The sequence below is a fragment of the Oryzias latipes genome, chromosome 1 (assembly GCF_053564925.1).
Source record: "Oryzias latipes strain Hd-rR chromosome 1, Olatipes_Hd-rR_3.1".
NCBI classification, from domain to species: Eukaryota; Metazoa; Chordata; class Actinopteri; order Beloniformes; family Adrianichthyidae; genus Oryzias; species Oryzias latipes.
Genome location: NC_136237.1, coordinates 21,298,171 through 21,319,045, shown reverse-complemented (window position 1 = coordinate 21,319,045; position 20,875 = coordinate 21,298,171). Strand labels below are relative to the sequence as shown.

The following is a 20,875-nucleotide window of genomic DNA, read 5'->3' as shown; positions in this document are numbered from 1 at the left end:
ACACTTTTCCTGGATTCTGGTTTTCTGCATAAGAAACATGCATGCAGAAGTATGGCAACTTTAACCATTGAAAATGCAAGCAAAGACCTCAATGTTTTGGCTGTAAACCAACCAATAGAATCAACTTTCAATTTTGTATGAGCAGAAAAAGACAGATGATGACATTTAATGCAAATATATTCAAATATTTAGAAATAAGTCTGTTTGACTTTTCAGATTTGATTGTTTTATGGTCATGTATTTCCACTAAAGCTCATTGGCAATGGAAGTAATACTTTTAGTAAGTCTGTTAAGGCCCTTTACACAGTAAGTATTGCCATATATTTAAGAAACATGTATGTATACTGAGCAAAACTCCAGTAATTTTTATTAGTTTGTAGCTGAAATGAAACATATTGGTAATTTGACTGCATATGAGATCTCCATACTGAGACTCAGGAGCATGTGAAAGAATCGTCAGAACATCCTAAACGTCCTCTTCACACTGGCCTCATGCTGCTGTGGGATCCAAAGTCCTGTTTTTTGATCAGCAGACATGACCGTGCCTCAAAAAAGAGGTCATGGGATGATCAAATAGCCAGCGCGTCTTCAAATGACCCCCAGCTTTGGCTCAGAGTTAGACAGGCCAAACGTAGCTATAGGTTTGCTCAAATACAGGATGAGATCAAGTCTTAAAGAGATAAATGGAAAGCAAGAAGTTTGTTCCACAAGAGGAGAGCGATCCTGCAGATCACTTGTTGGACGTTGAGGCTTTGTATTTAGATGGATCTTGTTCTAGTATTCGTATTCAAAGAGCAAGTGGTGGAGTGCTGCTCTGAGAATGGAAAACTGAAGGTTTGAATTCAGTTATAGGGATTGTATTTGGGGCTGAAACCACAGCCGAGAATGCATGAAAGAGAAAAACTTTAACACACATATGTGCAGAACAATAAAAAGGACTTCAACTTAATGTGTAAGCCAAGTATTTACGAAATACTTACAGCTTTTAATGGGCAATAAAATAATAATGGGCTAAAGTTGAAAAAATATGAAATCTTCCAGCTTCTTTTTTATTTAGATTCAATGTTTGAGATAAAAACTTAAATAAAACTAAAATAAAATGACTGGAAAGGAATTGCATTTGTCTTAACTTTAACTAATGAAATTTTTCAGTGTCACTCTGAGAAAAATGGTTCTTATTGTAAAAAAATTTAGAGATGAAAGGAAGTACAAAAAAAAAACACAAGTTAAAAGCCATGTCTTTAAAAAAGGGAGTAACGATAAGAACCAAGAAAAAGCCATCAAGTTTTATGTGTCAGAAAATAGTAGATTTTAAAGTAATTTTTGAAAAGTTTTATTTTTTTTAAATTTCTTTCTCTGTAATCGTGACTTATTTCTGCTTTGAGCACCAGGTACATCTAAACATTTGATTTTTAAGAACTAGTGTAATATATTACATCCGTCAAAAGTGAACCTCCCATGTAATAAGGAATCATGACACCGTCATGGGAATGTCTCTGACATGACAGATGTCAAGAACAGTTGTTGATAGTCTACAGATGGAGAGTGCCACAAAATGTCATCAATGAACAAGCTGGCTGTTCATAGAGTGCTGTATCCAAGTGTGTAAACAGGAATATGAGTGGAAGTGTGATAGGAAAGGGTGCTCTAGCAGCAGGGAGAACCGCAGCTGCTTAGAATTGGGACACAAGCTGTATTTAAGAAATTGAGGAGCATCAACATGAGCGGACTAAGACTGGAGTTGGTGCAACAAAAGCCACCACTAACAAGACATGGGCTATAACAAACCTCACATTCCTTGAGTCAAGCCTCTTCTGAAGGGGGAAAAGGTGGTAGTGTTGGTAAATGATTTATATTGCACATTTCAGATGAAAGTCAATTTGGCATTTAATTTGAAAATCAATGTCCCACAATCTGGAGATAAATGAAAAGGCATGGACTTTATGCTGCTAGAAGTCCAATTTAAAGTTTGGAGTGAAAATTCATTTTGCTGGACTTGGTCCTCTGTGTTGCCCAAAGTTCACAAGCAATGCAACCTTCTACCATTTTACCAGAAGACTTTGCTGTGTTTGTGTGTCTGTGGGTGTGTGTAGGTGTGTGTGTGTGTGTGGGGGGGGGGGGGGGGTGCGCGTGTGTGTTTGTGTGTGTGTGTGTGTGTGTGTGTGGGTAGGTCCAGGTTATATTTTCCAGCAGGGCTTGGCTATGGACATTTGTCAAGAAGAAAATGAGACACACATGATCTAACAATTTAGTCGTCTTGAAGGTATCAACCAGAAGTCCCATTTACCTAAGCTTTGCCACAGGCTGATCACATCCATGCCCTGGCAATGTACCTGAACATACATCTTTGTTTATGGAGTTCAGGTTCAGTATGCAACCAATATAGACGTTGTGATTTGTAACCAGAGTTTACCCAGTTTCATGACAGCTAGAACATAATTTAGTTTTTTCCCACTCCAGAAAATGCTGCAAGAAGTCTCTTCAACACATCAGAGTTCTCCAACTAGTCACTTTTTAAAAATAAAATTGATTAAATAAATAAAAGCAGCTTGAAGGATATCTAACTGAAAAGACATTATTTTAATACAATACCTCAGAACGTTATAATCTTAAAAAATCCTGTATATTACACATTTATATTATATTATATTATATTATATTATATTATATTATATTATATTATATTATATTATATTATATTATATTATTGCAGATCTGGATTTCTGTGCTGGTCTTGTCATGTCTAGGAGAGGCCACTAGAGAGCAGTAGAGTCATATTTTTCAAAGTCCGGGTCTCAGAAATGGCGATTTCTCTGAACTAAAAGGCGGACCATTTTATTTTAAAGCACTAACATACATAAATACACGCGTAAAAAATATCTATTTCAAATTCCCACAGATGTTGATCGTTAAAGAGGTTTATAAACCCGGAATAAATTTAATGGCGCGTTCCATTGTGCGCTGCATCTTGGGATGTGAACATGGGAACTGAGGCAGATGCTGGGTCAGCCTGTAGTGGCCGCATGGCAGAGGTGTTTCCACAGATTGCAGCGATGTTGCAGCAGCATGTTCAAGCCTGTCTCACTTTGTCTCCCTCTACAGTCCAATCTGGGGAATGACAGTGACGTCATCATCTCTGAGCTTGTTTACCTTGTTACAGGGACAAGCTCCAAAGACATTTTCTAACTTATTCTGGTATTTAGATAATAATTTGATTCTGGCCAGCACAAATTAAAATAAAGAGTATTGATCGTATTTTTTATTTGTTTTAAATTTTATGATAAGTAAAAAATAATAATAAAACCTTCTATTGTCTCTTTCTGAACATCTCTTGATCGGGTAAAAGAGTTAAGAAAAGATAACATAGAACATATGTAAATAATAAAAAAAACAAGTCACACCTTGTAAATATGACATTTACATAAGGCTCCAGTGTAGTGGCTATGGTGCAGAATTGAAAAAAAAAAGTTTAATTTCAGTAAGAAATGCCAAATTTAATACACTGAAAAAAATCCCACAATGCAGAATTATAGATATATTACTGTATACTGACAGTCTTTAGTTTAAAATATAATGTCAAATAATATTTTATTATCAAGTTAGGTAAATAAAGAAAAATAAATTTATACAATATGAAGATTTTCACAAGCTGCTTCTTCTTAATGTCAGGTGTTACTTTTCTGCACTCGTTTCTTTATGGATCTGTAATCAGGTGAACATTTCCAATGTTTCCGTTACAGACACAAAAACGTACAAAATAACATTATCTCACTTGTTTTTTGTTTTTCTAAGGATGGCTTAAGAAAAATGTACAAACCTTTATTTTAGGGGGACTGGAACAGCTTTATTATGACTCTCAATAACTGGGTTTTTAACTTTCCTTAGGAAAAACACTCTTAACGTTCCTGTAGTCCTTCACTTATCTACTTTCCGAACTTGTAAATCCTAAATCCATATTCTTGCCTTTTCTTCTCATGATAGTCTTTCCAAGAGAGACAAGCAGACAGCAAGGATGAAAGAACAGGGACACAGCAGAGTCAAATCTACTTGTTTTAAATCCTTTAAATGTCAGTTAAGTTTAATATAAACACTGTTTTGCTTCAGTATTAAACTATATTTTGCTATCATTTAATAATTAAAAGTGACAAATTATTTATTTTTATTCAAACGTAAATGTACCACTCAGTTGTCTTTTTAGGCTTGTAAAACGGGAAAAAACTTTCAGTTTTTTATGCCTTTCTAATGGATCTAATTAAAATGTTAGCTGACTGGGCTTTCCGGAGCTTTGTTTGAACATTTTAGCTGTTCTGTGTTGGGTCTTTGTTGCTTCCTGTGCTCTTCAGTGAGCAGAACTCATCCAGCTTCAGCCTACAGCTCTCACAATCCTCCATGCCTGGTTTAGTCCACAAACCATCCAAGTGTTCAAGACTGATGTTTTTTTCTTTATCTTTTTAGAACATTTGAATTCCTCCAAAAAGAAAACAAAATCTTAAAATATAAACTAAAGATTTTTCTTTTACTTTAAAATGTGATGCTACTATAAAACCCCTCATTCGATCTCAAATCATGCCGACATTCCGGATATGTGAGATGTAGTCTGTTCATAAAACCATCACCTTGGTCACATAGCATCTTTAATACCACCATTATAATAATTAGGATATCAAAAGTATCGAGTATACATACATAATTTGCATTGTGGTACACAAATCTGAGCTGATTTATGTTTTATATCTTTCATTCGTTGTTCTTAGGATCAGTTTTGTATTATCTTGACATTGTGCTGATACATTAAATCGTCCTGAAGAACTTAACGCTATTTCAGGAAGGAGAACATTTAATTGGACATGTATTGTTAAGCCATATAAAAAGTTTTTTTGATATTTCCAAATGTAACTTGAAACCTATAGTCTACTACTTTCCAATACCAGTCATCAAGAATCTTGATATAAGCCAAACTATAGTCCATGTCACCAAAATCAAAGTACTTCAGGTAGGTTTTTGCTCCTACTGCGGCCTTGGTAATCTGTTCTTCTCTTTTTTGCAGTTAAGTTCTTGATGCTGCAGGAACAGTCTCTTGAAGCCATGCCTGTTTAAATAACAGTCCCATTAAATGGTTCTTCAGGAGTCTGAAGATCTGTGTGTGTTAGAGACACAGAGTTTTCATGTATGTTTTGTCTGAAGAAAGCAAGAGACGGTGGAACACCTCTCATCTCTACTCCATCACCTCCACTGTCACAGTCTGCCCTGCTTGTCAGACGCTGGTGATGGAGGCCAGGCAGTTCGATGACTTCTGGAGTTTCTCAGGCTGCGTGGTGGGCGGCTCCGGGATGGCACGAAAGCTGAATGGCAGTCCTATACTGCTCGTGCCAATGTGGCCTGGGCTCAGCGCTGGATTCTGCCGTCTATTGCTTTCCACAATGCTGGATGTGTTGGATGCAAGGCTTTCCCGTGTTCTGCACAACACAAAAGGGAGGAGGCTTTTACTTTGTTAATCAAACAAATCCAAAGTGATAAGCAAGTTTCAAACTGATACAAATCATTTCAAAATACATAAAAACACTTGAGGTCATAAAAAAATCTGCTTCTAACACAGTTTACAGATTGACATTAAGGCCTTACCATTTCTGATTAACATCATTTCATTTTTAAAAATCAAATCTTGATACACATAATCACACAAATGCGAAACGTCATTCACAGTGTTGTGCAAAAAACTGAACAAAATGCATCAGAAACATAAAAAGCAGGGTCTTAAAATCGATTAAAGAATTAAAATATAAATACAACACAACACGTGACAATGCTTATCACACTAAATCATTCATCAGTTAGGATAAAATGGGAAAAAAGCAAGAGTGTAAAGTAAAACTAGTCACTGCGTCACTACTGATGTGGGTCACACACAATGCCACAAAAGACACACATCATGATTGCCCTTGAACAAAGAATTGTTTCTGCTTATCTATCTTAAGACTTTGAAAGGTCATGAGGTCATGAGGTCATTCCCAGCCTCGCTGAGTGATATCATGTCTGCAGGCTTGTTATTGGTCTGAGGGGGGCCTTCTCCCAGTTGGAGATGCCTGTATGTCCTCATGAGGAAGACATCTGGACGACATTACAGCCAGATATCCAAACCAGCTCAACTGGCTCCTCCCAATGAGTAGCAGCTCTGCTCCACGTGTGATATTAACCACTTGCTCACATTCCACTGCTCATAGCAAGAGGAGACGATAGAATTTTGTCTTTCAACTCAACTCTTCACCACAAAAGACTAGTACAAAGCCTGCTTTACTGCAGATGCTGCATTAATAAATCGATAGATGTAATGCTTAACCCATCTCTCGATTGTTGCCCAAGTATTTAAAGACCCACCCCAATGAAAATCATGTTTTTGGTGTTTTTAACAGGCTCCTTTGGCATTTTTCTGATGATGAAGGACATACATTAAGATAATTAAAGGCCCGTACACACCGGGACGAATATTCGCCAGGCGTTATTCGCCAGCGTTTTTCAACACGTTTTTTGTGTTCACACCCAGGCGATTTTCGCCGACGATGAGCCGAACGAACATGCAATTTCATTCCCTGACATTAGATGGCGCTTAATGTAAAACAGAAATACTCCTGTACACAAGGTGGCGCTGCGCAACTTTACGCTTCTTAAAGTCGCTTTTTAATTAGAAGAAGAGAGCAAGTATGTACGCGCTTGTTAGAATAATACAAAGAAAACATGATAATTTCAAGCACCAGTTGGAGCAACTGGTGCTTGGTTCGGGGATATTTTAGAATGTCCGTCATTATTTCTTCGCGGCAGTGTAGAGGCTACTTGGCATATATCTTCTTCGCTGGTATATGTGCTCAGAAAGGCAGTTTTGTGTTTGAGCGCCCCCAAGTTGTGTTTTACTGTAACTTCAGAAGCTCCAGACATGTGTGCAAAAGCGCCGTTCTCATTGGTTGTATAGTTTTCGACGCGTCAAGCCAAAAAAATAAACCCGAGGCGTTTTTTTAAAAAGTGACGCTTTGACGCGTGGCGTTTTTTCGCGTCGGTGTGCACACTCACATTGGTGCCCTTTGTTTAGTCACGAGGCGTTAAACGTCGGCGAAAATCGCGGGCGAAATTCGTCCCGGTGTGTACGGGCCTTAAGACTGCATTTCTGAATACTTCTGAATTAAAACAGTTTTGACTCAAGAGCTGACACAAAAAATGCTATTTGAAAAAGCTTGTAGGTGTGATGTACAAACTCCCTGCTCCGCTTCATTCTGATCCATCCACTTGTAGACGACTAGATCCACGTACGCACTGAGCTGGCATCTGGCTCAAAATTGTATGGCTGGATAGCTCCAATATTGCTCACCATTTTTCTTGCACCAATAATGTTATGTTGGGGTTGTGAGGGGCTATAAGCTAGTGAGAGAGCAAGTAAACAGATGGATCTCGAGAAATAGGGACGAGCTAACTCCACACCAGTGGTTCTACCCATAACTCAGAGGTGAACTTCTAATGAACTACTGCCGCTCTGCAGAAACTATAGGAATCGACACAGGTTTTTTAATTTTGGCTAAAAACAGCATTATAATCATAAAAAAAACACTTGGAACGCTTTTACAATAGATCGAAGATGATTGAAATGGGACTTGAAACTCTGCTTGCTGGGTAAGTGACTCACTCCTAACCCTGAGGATTCCCCTTTTTCCAGCTGAAAACTAAGGCCTCGGCTGATAGGAGAGGTGATTTGCATCATTGTTCTACACTCTGCTGTAGACTGTTCCAGAGAAAACTGAACGTCAGAGCTTTTGAGAGAAAAAGGACCATATCATCAGCAACAGCAAAGAATAGAAGGCTTCCAGAGACCAAAATTTTTTTTGAAACATAGTCAATTATCTTCTCCAAGCAGACAAAAGACAATGAGGATCCTGGTAAAGATATATAAAACAAATCCAGGTTCACATGGCCAGAAGAGGTCCCCTTCTTATAGTTACCCTGTTATTAGAACACACCCTCTGGTTTTTCCTTTTTTTAAAAGGTCCACCCCAATTTGCCAATCCAGAAGTAGAAATACCTGTGTCACATGGTATTACATAAACATGTTAATTAAGCACCCTTGCTTTAGATGTTGTTGGATTGTGCTCACTCAATAATAGCATGGAAACACCTGAGTCATGTAAACAACAGCAAAGAGGGTAGAGAGAGCTGGAAACATGGTAAAATGGCATATAATGCCTTCCCTTACAGTCCTTTACAGTCACAGTCCCTTTCACCCATGAACACACTCATTCACACTAATGGCAGCTCTGCTGCTGAACACTGGTGCCAACCTAAAACGGGCAAGAGCTGAACCTTTGATCCTCTGATCAGGGGCCTCATTTATAAAACTTTGCGTAGGATTTTCGTCAGAAGTGGTGTACGGATGAAACATAGGACGTGCGTACACACAGAAATATTCTAAATTTATAAAACCGTGTCGCACGCACATCCAACGGATTTTTCCCTTAATAAATCACAATCAATTCTAAATGTAGCGCAGCTTTTGCGGCTTCATGACACGCCCATAGTTGACCATAAATAGTCTGTGAGACGCCCACAAGTTAATATTCATTGATTGCGAAATCATGGCAAACACAGAGAGGAAATCAAAGCTACTACGTTGTTGAGCAACATGTCTGCATCACAAATAATTTGGACATTGATTGAATGAAAATGCTTTTTATTAATGAAAGTATTTTCATTAACGTTCGGTCCCCTTATGGCAACATGAGTGCAGTCAATAGCACCGATGACATTTGGGGAACCATACATAGCTGCAAATTGAGCTTTCTTGTTTGCCTGTTCACCCACCGTGTATGGAAACTTTATGGAATCATGGGACGAAGCTTTTATGTTTTTAAGTTTTATGTTTGTATGCTTTTAACACGTCTGGCATTACCCGACTAAGGGTCGGCTGAGATATTCCTGACCTGTCAGCCAATTCCCTCTGAAAAGTGCCAGTCGCCAGGAATGCTAGTGTTGTTAGGACTTGAAGTGGCACTGGCAGGGCGTGGTTCCTCCGAGTGCTCCTCTGTAACGCTGGGCCCAAAAGCCCCGCAGAGGTCCAACAGGGCGGCTCGAGGAAGTCGGAACCGGCTCATAAGCCACTCGTCCTCGTTTGCCAGCAAGTCTTCTTGCTGTCCAAAGATGCGTTCACTCCAAATTCTTCCATTTGCCACATCTTCTAAGAGCGCAAGATCAGCCATTGTGCGTCATTACGCATTGTGATGGGGCATTTTATTTTCATCCATTTAATTGCATCTGACAAGCTACAGATGTCGGTAATAATCGACGTGGAAATGGGAAATTGTTCAGCGCAAGAATACCACAATTCTGTAGCTTATGAAGAAATGTTTTACTATGAAAACAACTTTCCCCAGTGGACAATTAATGCATCTATCTTTCCATCTCTCTATCTATCTCTCTATCTATCTCTCTCTCTATCTATCTCTCTATCTATCTATCTATCTATCTAATTGCACTTATAACTGCTCCGTCAGACGGACACATTGACGAGAATATCAGTTTTGTACATTATTTCGTTTTGCTAACTATATTATTTATGAGAATGAATTGCACAACATGCCAATATTGCAAAACATATTTCACTTTTCTTTTTGCAAATATGTGTTCATTTGAATTTCTGTTGTAATTTTTGTTTGCTTCACTGCTGATAGATCAAACGGGTGTTCGTGTAGGCTGTTAATTGTAAGACTTGCTTTGTGAAGTCTTCATGTTTATGTTCATGTTATTTATGAGAGGCAGTATTGTCATTTCACGTGTTTCTTCCATCTGCCGACGGTGTCGCCATTTCTCATTTCATCCGTTTTTGTGCGTTCGCCTGGGTCAGTGCTTGCGTGAAGGACCGCACATTTTCCCGTCAAGTTTGCTTTTTATAAATATCAATTATTGCGTAGTAGAGAGTGGCGTACTTCTTTTGTGCGTACGCAATGTTTATAAATGAGGCCCCTGGTCTCTAAGTCTGAAATAGCTGGTTCCTTAGTAAAAAAAAAAATGCCGGTAGCATTGATAAGGTCTTTGAAGCATTCTTTCCATCACTCATTAACATTTACATTCAACAAGATTTCCACCTGCACTATACAGAATGTTGATGGAAGATTGCCGACTTTTATGTTATGTTAAGGTATCCATCCATTTTTTATTCTGTTTTCCCCATTCGGGGTCATGGGGCTGCTGCAGCCTATCTTGGCCACTTGTGGGTGAAGGCAGGGAACGCACGGCCTGGGCAGGTCGCCAGTTGCCAGTCTGTCGCAGAGTAGAATGTCCACAATCACACACCTGTTCACTATCACACTCACACCAAGGGACAATTTAGAGTTGCCAATTAAACTATGAAGCATGGTTTTGGACGGTGGGAGGAAGCCGGACATCCCGGAGAAAACCCACGCATGCACGGGGAGAACATGCAAATTCCACACAGATTATTGATGTTGTTTTTCATGTCCCCCGGGGGCCTTCTTGCTGTGAGGCAAGAGCGCTAACCACTGAGCCACCGTGCAGCCCTAAATTGATTAAATTATTTCCTGTCCCTAGCATTTGGGTTTTCAAACCTTGATGATACAGACAGCTCAATATCAACATTTATTCCAATTAGGTTTCTCACAGTCTACAGCTGAATTGCAGAAGAAGTAAACCATCTATGAGATGTAGTAGCTCACTTCAGTTGTCAAATCAAACTTAAAACTTTGTACAGCAAGAATTTAACAAGTCTTTAAATTCTGTTTGCCCAGCTTCTGGACAGGTTTAATACATACATACATACATACATACATACATACATACATACATACATACATACATACATACATACATACATACATACATACATACATACATACATACATACATACATACATACATACATACATACATACATACATACATACATACATACATACATACATACATACATACATACATACATACATACATACATACATACATACATACATACATACATACATACATACATACATACATACATACATACATACATACATACATACATACATACATACATACATACATACATACATACATACATACATACATACATACATACATACATACATACATACATACATACATACATACATACATACATACATACATACATACATACATACATACATACATACATACATACATACATACATACATACATACATACATACATACATACATACATACATACATACATACATACATACATACATACATACATACATACATACATACATACATACATACATACATACATACATACATACATACATACATACATACATACATACATACATACATACATACATACATACATACATACATACATACATACATACATACATACATACATACATACATACATACATACATACATACATACATACATACATACATACATACATACATACATACATACATACATACATACATACATACATACATACATACATACATACATACATACATACATACATACATACATACATACATACATACATACATACATACATACATACATACATACATACATACATACATACATACATACATACATACATACATACATACATACATACATACATACATACATACATACATACATACATACATACATACATACATACATACATACATACATACATACATACATACATACATACATACATACATACATACATACATACATACATACATACATACATACATACATACATACATACATACATACATACATACATACATACATACATACATACATACATACATACATACATACATACATACATACATACATACATACATACATACATACATACATACATACATACATACATACATACATACATACATACATACATACATACATACATACATACATACATACATAAAGTGAAGGCCAGGACAATAACTGAAAGAAAAAGAACAGCTAAACTAGAGCTCACATAAAAGAAAACAATTAAAGCAAGCAACTAAGTTAGAGTTAAATAAGATAATTCTCTATTTTATAAAGTTTTAAAAATATTTTAAATTATATAATTAGATTAAATTACCAAACAAAGTTATTGGCTTATTTCAGTTGATTTTTACAGGATCCAACAAAGAAGTCAGGTTTATTTTTATATTTTGTTCAAGGATTCTAAAGACTGAGTTACTGTAAATTTCTATCCTGCCATTGGGGAATAATAAAGCATTTCTGAAAAATTGACTTCTAATATTAAGAAAAACATTGCAACAAAAATGGACAAATTGTTTCTGAAGTCATTTAACAAAGTAAATATAAAGATGTGTAATTCTGTTGAACCTATCTACATGTGGAAAACCTTCAGCTCTTCCAATAAAACATGTTTAATCTTTCTCACACATGAAGACAGGCTGTGAAAACAGATGTAGTAGTCGGAAATTGTTACTCTGGCTTGCCAGCAGCCTTATAATCTGTTTTGAGTAAGATTGTGTAAACTGTGACTAGAAAGGCAAGAGAGTTTCAAAGAAAAGTGCTTAAAAATGGTGGCATAATGGATTGTTTGGATGCTACTGCAGTGCATTATGGGAAGCTTGTAATTATTTCTAAGCTTGTGCTAAAGGATGGACCACAGATAAAGATAAAGCTCCTCCTTTAACTCTTTTTTAAGCCATTGGATTTGATGCAACATGTGCGTTTTTGTTCTTGCTAAGCTTGAAAGAAAAAACATATACCTTTGAAAAGAAATTTAAATTAAAAAAACTAATAAAAAACAGAAAAAACAAACAGAGAATGTATATTGTAGTCACAATAACATTTGTTTAAGCAGTATCTGTCTGTTTTTTTACATGTTGAAAACAGGGGTGGGAGTTACAGATATTGTGAATACGCTAACGTGGATCACATGTTGTTCTAGAATTACTATGAAGCATTGTGAGCAGGCAGAGTGAGAAAGGTTTCCCACAGATTTTAACTTCAGGCCAAAATCTTCCAGCAGATGCTCTGTTGGGCCATGTGCCCTTCTCTAACCCTTTTTAATGACTTAATACTGTACTGTGATATTGACCTAATATTATAAACGTTTATATCTCTTAACCCTCAAATTAAAGAGAACAACATAAAACATAAACTAAGTGTCAGAACTTTGTAAAAATTTTCCTTTAAAGCTTAAACTATGCACAAAAAAAAGAACATTTGTGCTTGTACGAATTACTCATTTTTGGTTCCAATACAATAATTTGTGTTTGGTATATTGTGCCAGGAACAGGCATTTGTGATCTGAATAAGCATAAAGGATGTGGTAATGAAACATTTAGCAAATTTTGGGTTAAGGATGACGAATGGCTAAGGACTTCTGCAACAACAAAGAGATGGCAAAAATCTCTTTTTCCTGCTTGTACCAATTTCAAATACGAAAAAAACTCCAGAGGCTGGGACATTCGTATTAGAGGGCAAGCTTATGATATACAAAGATATTCAGTAAAATTTGAGACACTCTTATGCCTGGTTTATGCTTCATGCCGATTGGCCATCGCATCAATCGTATAGCATCTCTACCGCAATCGTGCGATCTAGTTCATTCTAAGGTTGGCTGGTTTTGCTTGGCACTGTTGGCGCTAACTGAGACAAACTTCAGAGTGGTGTTTGAGATTTTATCTAAAATGTAAAGGGCATTCTAAATAAAATTATTATTATTATTGTTTACATTTTTCAAGCCTGATGACGCAATTATTTCCAGCCTTTCAGTGACTTGGTCTTTTATTTATAGTATTATATAGGGATCTTTTAAATTTTGCAGTGAACTTATTTAATACACAAGAGTAAATAAAGTAAGAGTTAAGTAGGTGAGACGCAGGCACATCTTGTGGATTTTTCACTTTTTTCTAACCCCCCCCCCCCCACCCCCCACCCCACCCCACCCCCCAAAACAAAAAAACACTAACGGGTGCAAGGTAAGTACATTTGTTTAAGACCAAGGGTGTATTCAGGCTGGACACATTGATCCGCTTAAAGTGAACCAGAGGTCGTTTCCCCCGAAACGAACTCTGGAATGAATTCGGAACAAATACTCAGTCCAAATAGATCTAAGCAGACCCTCGTCCAGGACCAGGAACCACTCTCCGACCCATCTCAGTTCATTTCCAATCGGACGGAGCTTCGGTTCGCTCTGAGATTCTTCAGTCTGAATACAATCTGTCCTCAGAGCGGAACAACTGAGCCAAATCGGCCACCGTAGCCAACATAAACAGAGTAGGAATGAGGCATAAGATGATCCACAGAAAAATATAAAGCAACAATTGTTGTGTTATCAAACAGAGAAACTTCTTATTTGTTAGAACATTTATTTTATTTTAACCACTGAAAACGCTTCTTACATGCTTTACTGTGTCTCGTTTCACAGCATGCGTGCGGCGCTGCTGTGACTTCACCTTAAAAGCTACCTTGTAGTTCCTTAACAGAATTCTCTTAAAAACAATCCCATAACAACAAAACGATGAGATACAGCAACTCATTAAAATGTGATCGGATGGAGGTTCATCAAAACAATTTTAACGTGTCACACGTTTTTTTTCACTGTTTTCCAGACAATCTATGTAATTAACCCCTATGCCTACCTTTATACCAGACATCTCATCACTGCAGTTGCTAGAATCATCTGAGTTAAAGCACACACAACACGTCTCCTTGCCAACCGCCTTGCAGCATGCATCCGCCGCACCAAAGTAACAAGTAAAAAGTGTTGTTCCCGACGTTCAAAACTGATAATCTAAATACAAAGTTTTAATGAGTTAACGGCCCGATAAGAATTATAAAGCGCAGCACGTCTGTCTTTTTCTTGTTGTTTTGATCCGCCCTCGTAGTTCCTGGCCAATGACTGAAGAGATCTTTAGTCACGTGGTTTTACTTACAAGCTTTGGACCGTAACAGAATGGTCCGCTTGATGCCAGTCTGAATACAGACAAAATGCAAGGTTTGGGACTCGATCTAGAACAAATTAAGCAGACTCAATCTGGAGCAAAGCATTTTTCCAGTCTGAATACACCTTAAATCAGAAGTTGTGTTCAAGGAGCTCATAGGGCAGTCAATCAAAACCCAGTTCATCTGTTGGGTTACATGTACTGATACAGATTTTAAATTCATCACCTGAGCATCAAAGCCAAGACTTCAGACCATTTGTATTCCACAACATGCAATTGATTTAAGCTCATACCTGGGGGAGTTAAATCCGCTGTCCACTGTCACACTGCTGCTGTCCATGCTGTCCAATCGGGCAGAGTGGGCTGACTTCTGGCTGTTGCTGTTCTCAGTCTCTTTGGGACTGAGAAGGGTAAGGTTGGTCTCCAGTTTCCGCTGCAAATCACGGTCCTTATCCCGTTCCAACAGCCACTGCATGGTTCCCTCCCCACCACCACAGCTGCCTCCAACATTACCGCCCACTTCCCCATGGTCTTTGTTGTCCTCGGCCGTCACCAGCTCTTTGTGCGAGTCGTCCTCTGCCTCTTCCTCATCATCGTCATCTGATACATTATAATAGTCAAAGGAGGCGGAGGGGACTGTTGGCTCTAAGCAGCTCTGTAAAACTGCAGGTGACGTTGAGGAAGTATTTGAATTGGAAGGCTGCTGGGGCTCAGGATTGTCTAGGGCCTCTGTTGATTTGGCATGTGAGGCTTTCCGCAATGTGCCAGACTTGGTGTAGCTGCTGTCCACGTAGCCAGTGGACAAGGCATTATGTGGAGGTTTGAACAAAGTGTCCTTGCTGAAGATCTCTTTCCTCTTGATCACCAAACTGCCTCCCCCCCCTCCGGGATCCACGTTGTGTTGGTGCGGCGTCAAACGGGCAGTTTGAGCTGGCTCCGGTGTCTGGCTTGGCGTCAGCCGTGCAGAACCACTCTGTCCCTTCACTGCTGACAACTCCTCTTTGTACTCCATTGTATGAGGAGAGGTAAGGTGAGGAGTTTGCCGGTCAGCTGGAGAGCCCTTTCGGAGTCCCCCTGATGAGGTTAATGTGTCATATTCAGATTTTGCCTGAGGCGAAGGGGCAGTAAGGATTGTTTCATTTGATGTATTGCACTGGAAGTACTCATCTGTTGAGGGCTTAGGAGAAAGTCCCATTAACTCATTGTATGTCGGCAAGCTGTCTCTGCTTTTGTTCCTCTCTATTGTACTCCGAATCCTTGAATCATCCAAACTCCCTTTTCCCAAATCAGGCACATTAAAATCGGAGTGGAACTTAGCAGCAGAAAACATGATTCTTGAGTAATGTGAGGACTTCTGTGTGGCCCGCAAGGTACCATCATCAGTGTAGTAATGACTACGCTCCTCCAAAGTAGGTTCAAAGTCTTCTGGTGCACCCAGCGCTGGGCCCTTGAGAGAATTGTCCATGGACCGAGATCTTTCTTTAGCCTGATCTGATCTATCATGACGTGACTTCCTATCCTGGTTGTGACTGTGACTTCTTTGCACTCTGGACTGGCATGTTCCACGTGAAGGCTCAGGAAAGGGCATCTCTGTCCGTCTCTTGGCTAATTCCCCAGACACATCCCACTCAGGGGTCACAGGACAGTACGATTCTGTAATATTGGGGTTGCTGTGGACCAGGTACGTCGCTCCTCCGCTTCGTCTGCGCTCTAAGGTGTACATAGCTTCCCGAGGCGAGCGTACTAATGAGTGGCTGAAGAAGCGGTAATCCCTTTCCATGAACACAAGATCCCAGTTTGATCCCTCGGATGGGTCTCCTCTGGACGTCCGAGGTTTACTGTGCGAACGCGACTTACCATGTGGGGCTCTCCGATGGCCCCGGCCCCTTCTGCTGCGTGCACTGTGCTGGGCAGAGGACCCTGCTTTGTTCTTCTGAGTACGCTCCTCCTCCAACCTCTTCATCACAGCTGTGTGCCTAGCAACATTCTCCACTGTAAGGTCAGGATTAATTCTACGAATTATTTCCATTTCAACCTCTCGAGGAATAGGTGTAGTTGGCACATCTTCGTCACGGAGCGGCCATTCCTCTGGGGGGAATTGGGCTGAGAAGGTAGCCAACTGTTTCATTTTGTCCTTCTTAAAACTCAGTCTGAAAAGCCTGAGTCCAAACCTTTTAGATTGCTTCTCGCCAGTTCCGCCACCACTACTTCCTTCTTTCTTTTTGGTTAAAGTGTCAGTTTTATATGGGAAAGAAGTGATGCTTTTGTTTTTATCAACTGGATCTTGAGGTGGTGATGGCTGGACGGGAGGGGAAGTAGGAGCTGGGGGGTGGGGATAAGATGGTGGCTCTCCTCTGTGCTCCTTGGCTGACGTGCTTGGTACAGTCTCACCGCCATTGTGATCCTTGGGTGGCTTATTTTGACCAGATTCCCCTTTGTGCTCTTTGGGTGGCTTATTCTGGAGCACAGGGGCATGCAGTCTGGATGAGTCTTCCCGATAAGAATTGTACGAGTCACTGTGGTTCTTGCGAGGAGGCCTCTCTCTTAAACAGCCAGGTGTGGATGGTGTGACGCTGCCAGATTGAGGTGAGGTGCAATGCTGAGGTTGTGTCTGCTGCTGCGGACGGTCTGGTAGCCGGTCCTCCAGGTGATACCATTTGTTGTTTGTTCTGATTAGGGAGGGAGTGATAAAGTATGTCTGAGGTGTGACAATGAAGTAGCCCTCTGGAGTTGGGTATATCTTCCTCTCTCGCACCAGCATGTTCAGAGTGTGTCGCAGAACCTCTGAGCTAGGTGTAGGCACGCCTGTAGAAAACACACATTGGGTAACATTTTACTAACACATTTTTTGGCAAAACCTTTAATATATAAATACAAATAGTATTAATAATTTTTCTCTCTTAAAAGTTATATTTATTATCTTTAAAGTTTTTAAAAGATCCCCTCCAATCATCTTTTGATTTATTGTTAAAGCGTTCCCAGTAGTCTTTTAATTAATATTATGCCGTTTCTAGAAAACTGTTTCTGCAAAGACGCAGTAGTTCCTTAGACCTCTGAGTTTTTGGTGGAACAGTTGTCACATTTCCCACCATCCATTTGTAATCTACCGCTAGCTTACAGGCCCTCACAATCCCAACATTGCCGCTGCAACAAAAATGGTAAGCAATATTGGAGCAATCAGGCCGTATAATTCTCAACCAGATCCCAGCTCAGACAAGGAAAACAAAGATGTACAGGGATCTATTTGTCTACAAGTGGATGCATTGCAATGGAGCGGACCAGGGAGCTGGTGGCCCACTGATTGTGGCTTCTACGTCACAGCCACAAGCTCTTTGTAACAGCATTTTTTCGTCCGCTCCTGATTCACAATGATTTGAATGATACAATAAAGGAACACTCAGAAATGCAATTTTAGACATAATTTGCTTAATACATGTTCTCCATCATGAGAAAAATGCCACAAGAACATGTTAAAAACACCAAAAACAAAATTTTCATTGGAGTGGGTCTTTAAAGATAATTTTATAAAACAAATAACATTAACTTTTTTTTTTTTACTTTAAATATTGGCTGAGATGCTAAAAATTGTTCACCTGTCCCACGAAGGCTAGATCAGACTACAGTGGGGCAAAACAGTTTTTAATCAGCCACGAACTGTGCAAGTTCTCCCACTTAAAAAGATGAGAGAGACCTGTAATTCTTCTCGCAGGTATACCTCAACTATGAGACAAAAAAAGTTTTTTTTTTGGGGGGGGGGGATCCAGAAAATCACATTGTCTGATTTTTTAAAGAAATTATGTGTAAATTATGGTGGAAAATAAGAATTTGGTCAATAACAAAAGTTCAACTCAATATTTTGTCATTTACTCTATGTTGGCAATGACAGCAGACAAACTTTTTCTCTAAGTCTTCACAAGGTTTTTACAAACTGTTGTTGGTATTTTAGCCTATTCCTCCATGCAGATCTCCTCTAGAGCAGTGGTGTTTTGGTGCTGTTGCTGGGCAACACAGACTTTCAACTCCCTCCAAACATTTTCTATGAGGTTGAGATCTGGAGACTGGCTACGCCACTCCAGGACCTTGAAATGTTTCTTACGAAACCACTTCTTCTTTACCCGGGCAGTGTGTTTAGGATCGTTGTCATGCTGAAAGACCTAGCCATGTTCATCTTCAATCCTCTTGCTAATGGAAGGATGTTTTCACTCAAAATCTGACGACACATGACCCCATCCATTCTTTCCTTTACACGGATCTGTCGCCCTGGTCCCTTTGCTGAAAAACAGCCCCAAAGCATGATGCTTTCACCCACATGCTTTACAGTAGGTATGGTGTTCTTTGGATACAACAAGCATTCTTTTTTCCTCCAAAAAAGACGAGTAGAGTTCTTAACAAAAAGTTCTACTTTGGTTTCATCTGACCATAGGACATTAGGACATAGGACACTGTGTTAAGCAGGGGGACACGTCTGGCACTGTAGGATTTGAGTCCCTGGTGGCATAGTGTGTTACTGATGGCAGCCTTTGTTACTTTGGTCCCAGCTCTCTGCAGGTCATTCACTAGGTCCCCATGTGTGGCTCTGGGATTTTTGCTCACCGTTCTTGTGATCATTTTGACCCCATGAGATTATGCTGGGAGCCCCAGATGGAGGGAGATTATCAGTAGTCTTCCATTTCCTATTAATTGCTCCCACATTTGATTTCTTCACACCAAGCTGCTTACCTATTGCAGATTCAGTTTCCCCAGCCTGGTGCAGGTCAACAATTTAGTTTCTGATGTCCTTGGACAGCTCTTTGGTCTTGGCCATAGTGGCTTTTGGAGTGTGACTGTTTGAGGTTGTGGACAGGTGTCTTATAATGAGTTCAAACAGGTGCCATTAATACAGGTAACCAGTGAAAGACAGAGGATCCTCTTAGAGAAGAAGTTACAGGTCTGTTAGAGTCAGAATTCTTGCTTGTTTGTCATTGACAAATTAGTTTTTTTCCACCATAATTTTAAAAATAATTTCTTTAAAAATCAGACAATGTGATTTTCTGGATTTTTTTGTACTCATAATTGAGGCATACCTAGGATGAAAATTACAGGCCTTTCTCGTCTTTTAAAGGGAGAACACTTGCAAAATTTGTGGCTGACTAAATACTTTTTTCCCCCACTTTAAATAGGATGAAATTCAATGTTAGTTTAACCACCAAAGACATTCACTTTAAAGGTCACATAGTTTTGGGGCATATACATGTGAAATACTTCCTCCAAAAACTTGTTGATTATTTAATTTTCTACTAAATATAAATTTTACACAACAGATTGCCAATTATTAAAAAAATAAATCTGCAATAACAACAAATAGAAGTAGTTTTCTTATATTTGTAGTCTTATAATTACCACAAACAGGAAACATTATAATACTGTTTCAAGGTATGATTGTTTAGAAGTGTCGACACTTGATTGTTTGAAATGAAAGTTGCCTAAAATCAGATGAGGAAGGCTTATTTTCATTATGTTTTACAACACAAAATCGATGGTACCCTTCCATTTAAAAATTACGATGTTGTTTTTAAAAAGTGCTTTCATAGGAAACCGGGGGACAGTGCGTACCTGGAAAGCTGGCAGTGAGGTGCTCTACCAGAGCCTCCTGGTTGACAGGCTTGTGGGCAGCATTCATAGCAGAAATGGCCAAGCACAAGATTTCCCCCAGCGGAATGAACTGCGACTGGCTGATGGGTGACATACTGATCGGAGACACGTCACCTGCAGGAGGAGGATGAGATAGTGCAATTGTGAGATCATGAATGAAAGGTGGGCATGCCGTGTGAAGCTATGATGTAATGGTCAAACAGCAGCAGTGTGGATGCTGCCTGGAACAGCTCCTCCCCTTCTCGCTGAGCTTCCTTGGCCTCTCACTGCTGCTGTTTCTCGTGGATTAGCAGCTTGTAGCAGGAGCGCTACC

At 39.3% G+C, this 20,875-nt stretch overlaps 1 protein-coding gene across 2 annotated transcripts in view; it reads right to left on the bottom strand.

The window, feature by feature from the left end:
- Window positions 1–4,617: 4,617 nt before the first annotated feature.
- The window catches only part of stox2a (storkhead box 2a), a 28,112-nt gene continuing 11,854 nt past the window's right edge, over window positions 4,618–20,875 (bottom strand). For both annotated transcript variants that reach the window (XM_011476927.4, XM_011476930.4), the window contains exons 2-4: window positions 20,524–20,676; window positions 15,225–17,736; window positions 4,618–5,456 (exon numbers count right to left, since the gene is read on the bottom strand). In XM_011476927.4, the coding sequence (XP_011475229.1) occupies window positions 5,255–5,456; window positions 15,225–17,736; window positions 20,524–20,676 (2,867 nt within the window). In that variant the 3' untranslated portion in view covers window positions 4,618–5,254. The remainder of the gene's footprint in view (window positions 5,457–15,224; window positions 17,737–20,523; window positions 20,677–20,875) is intronic.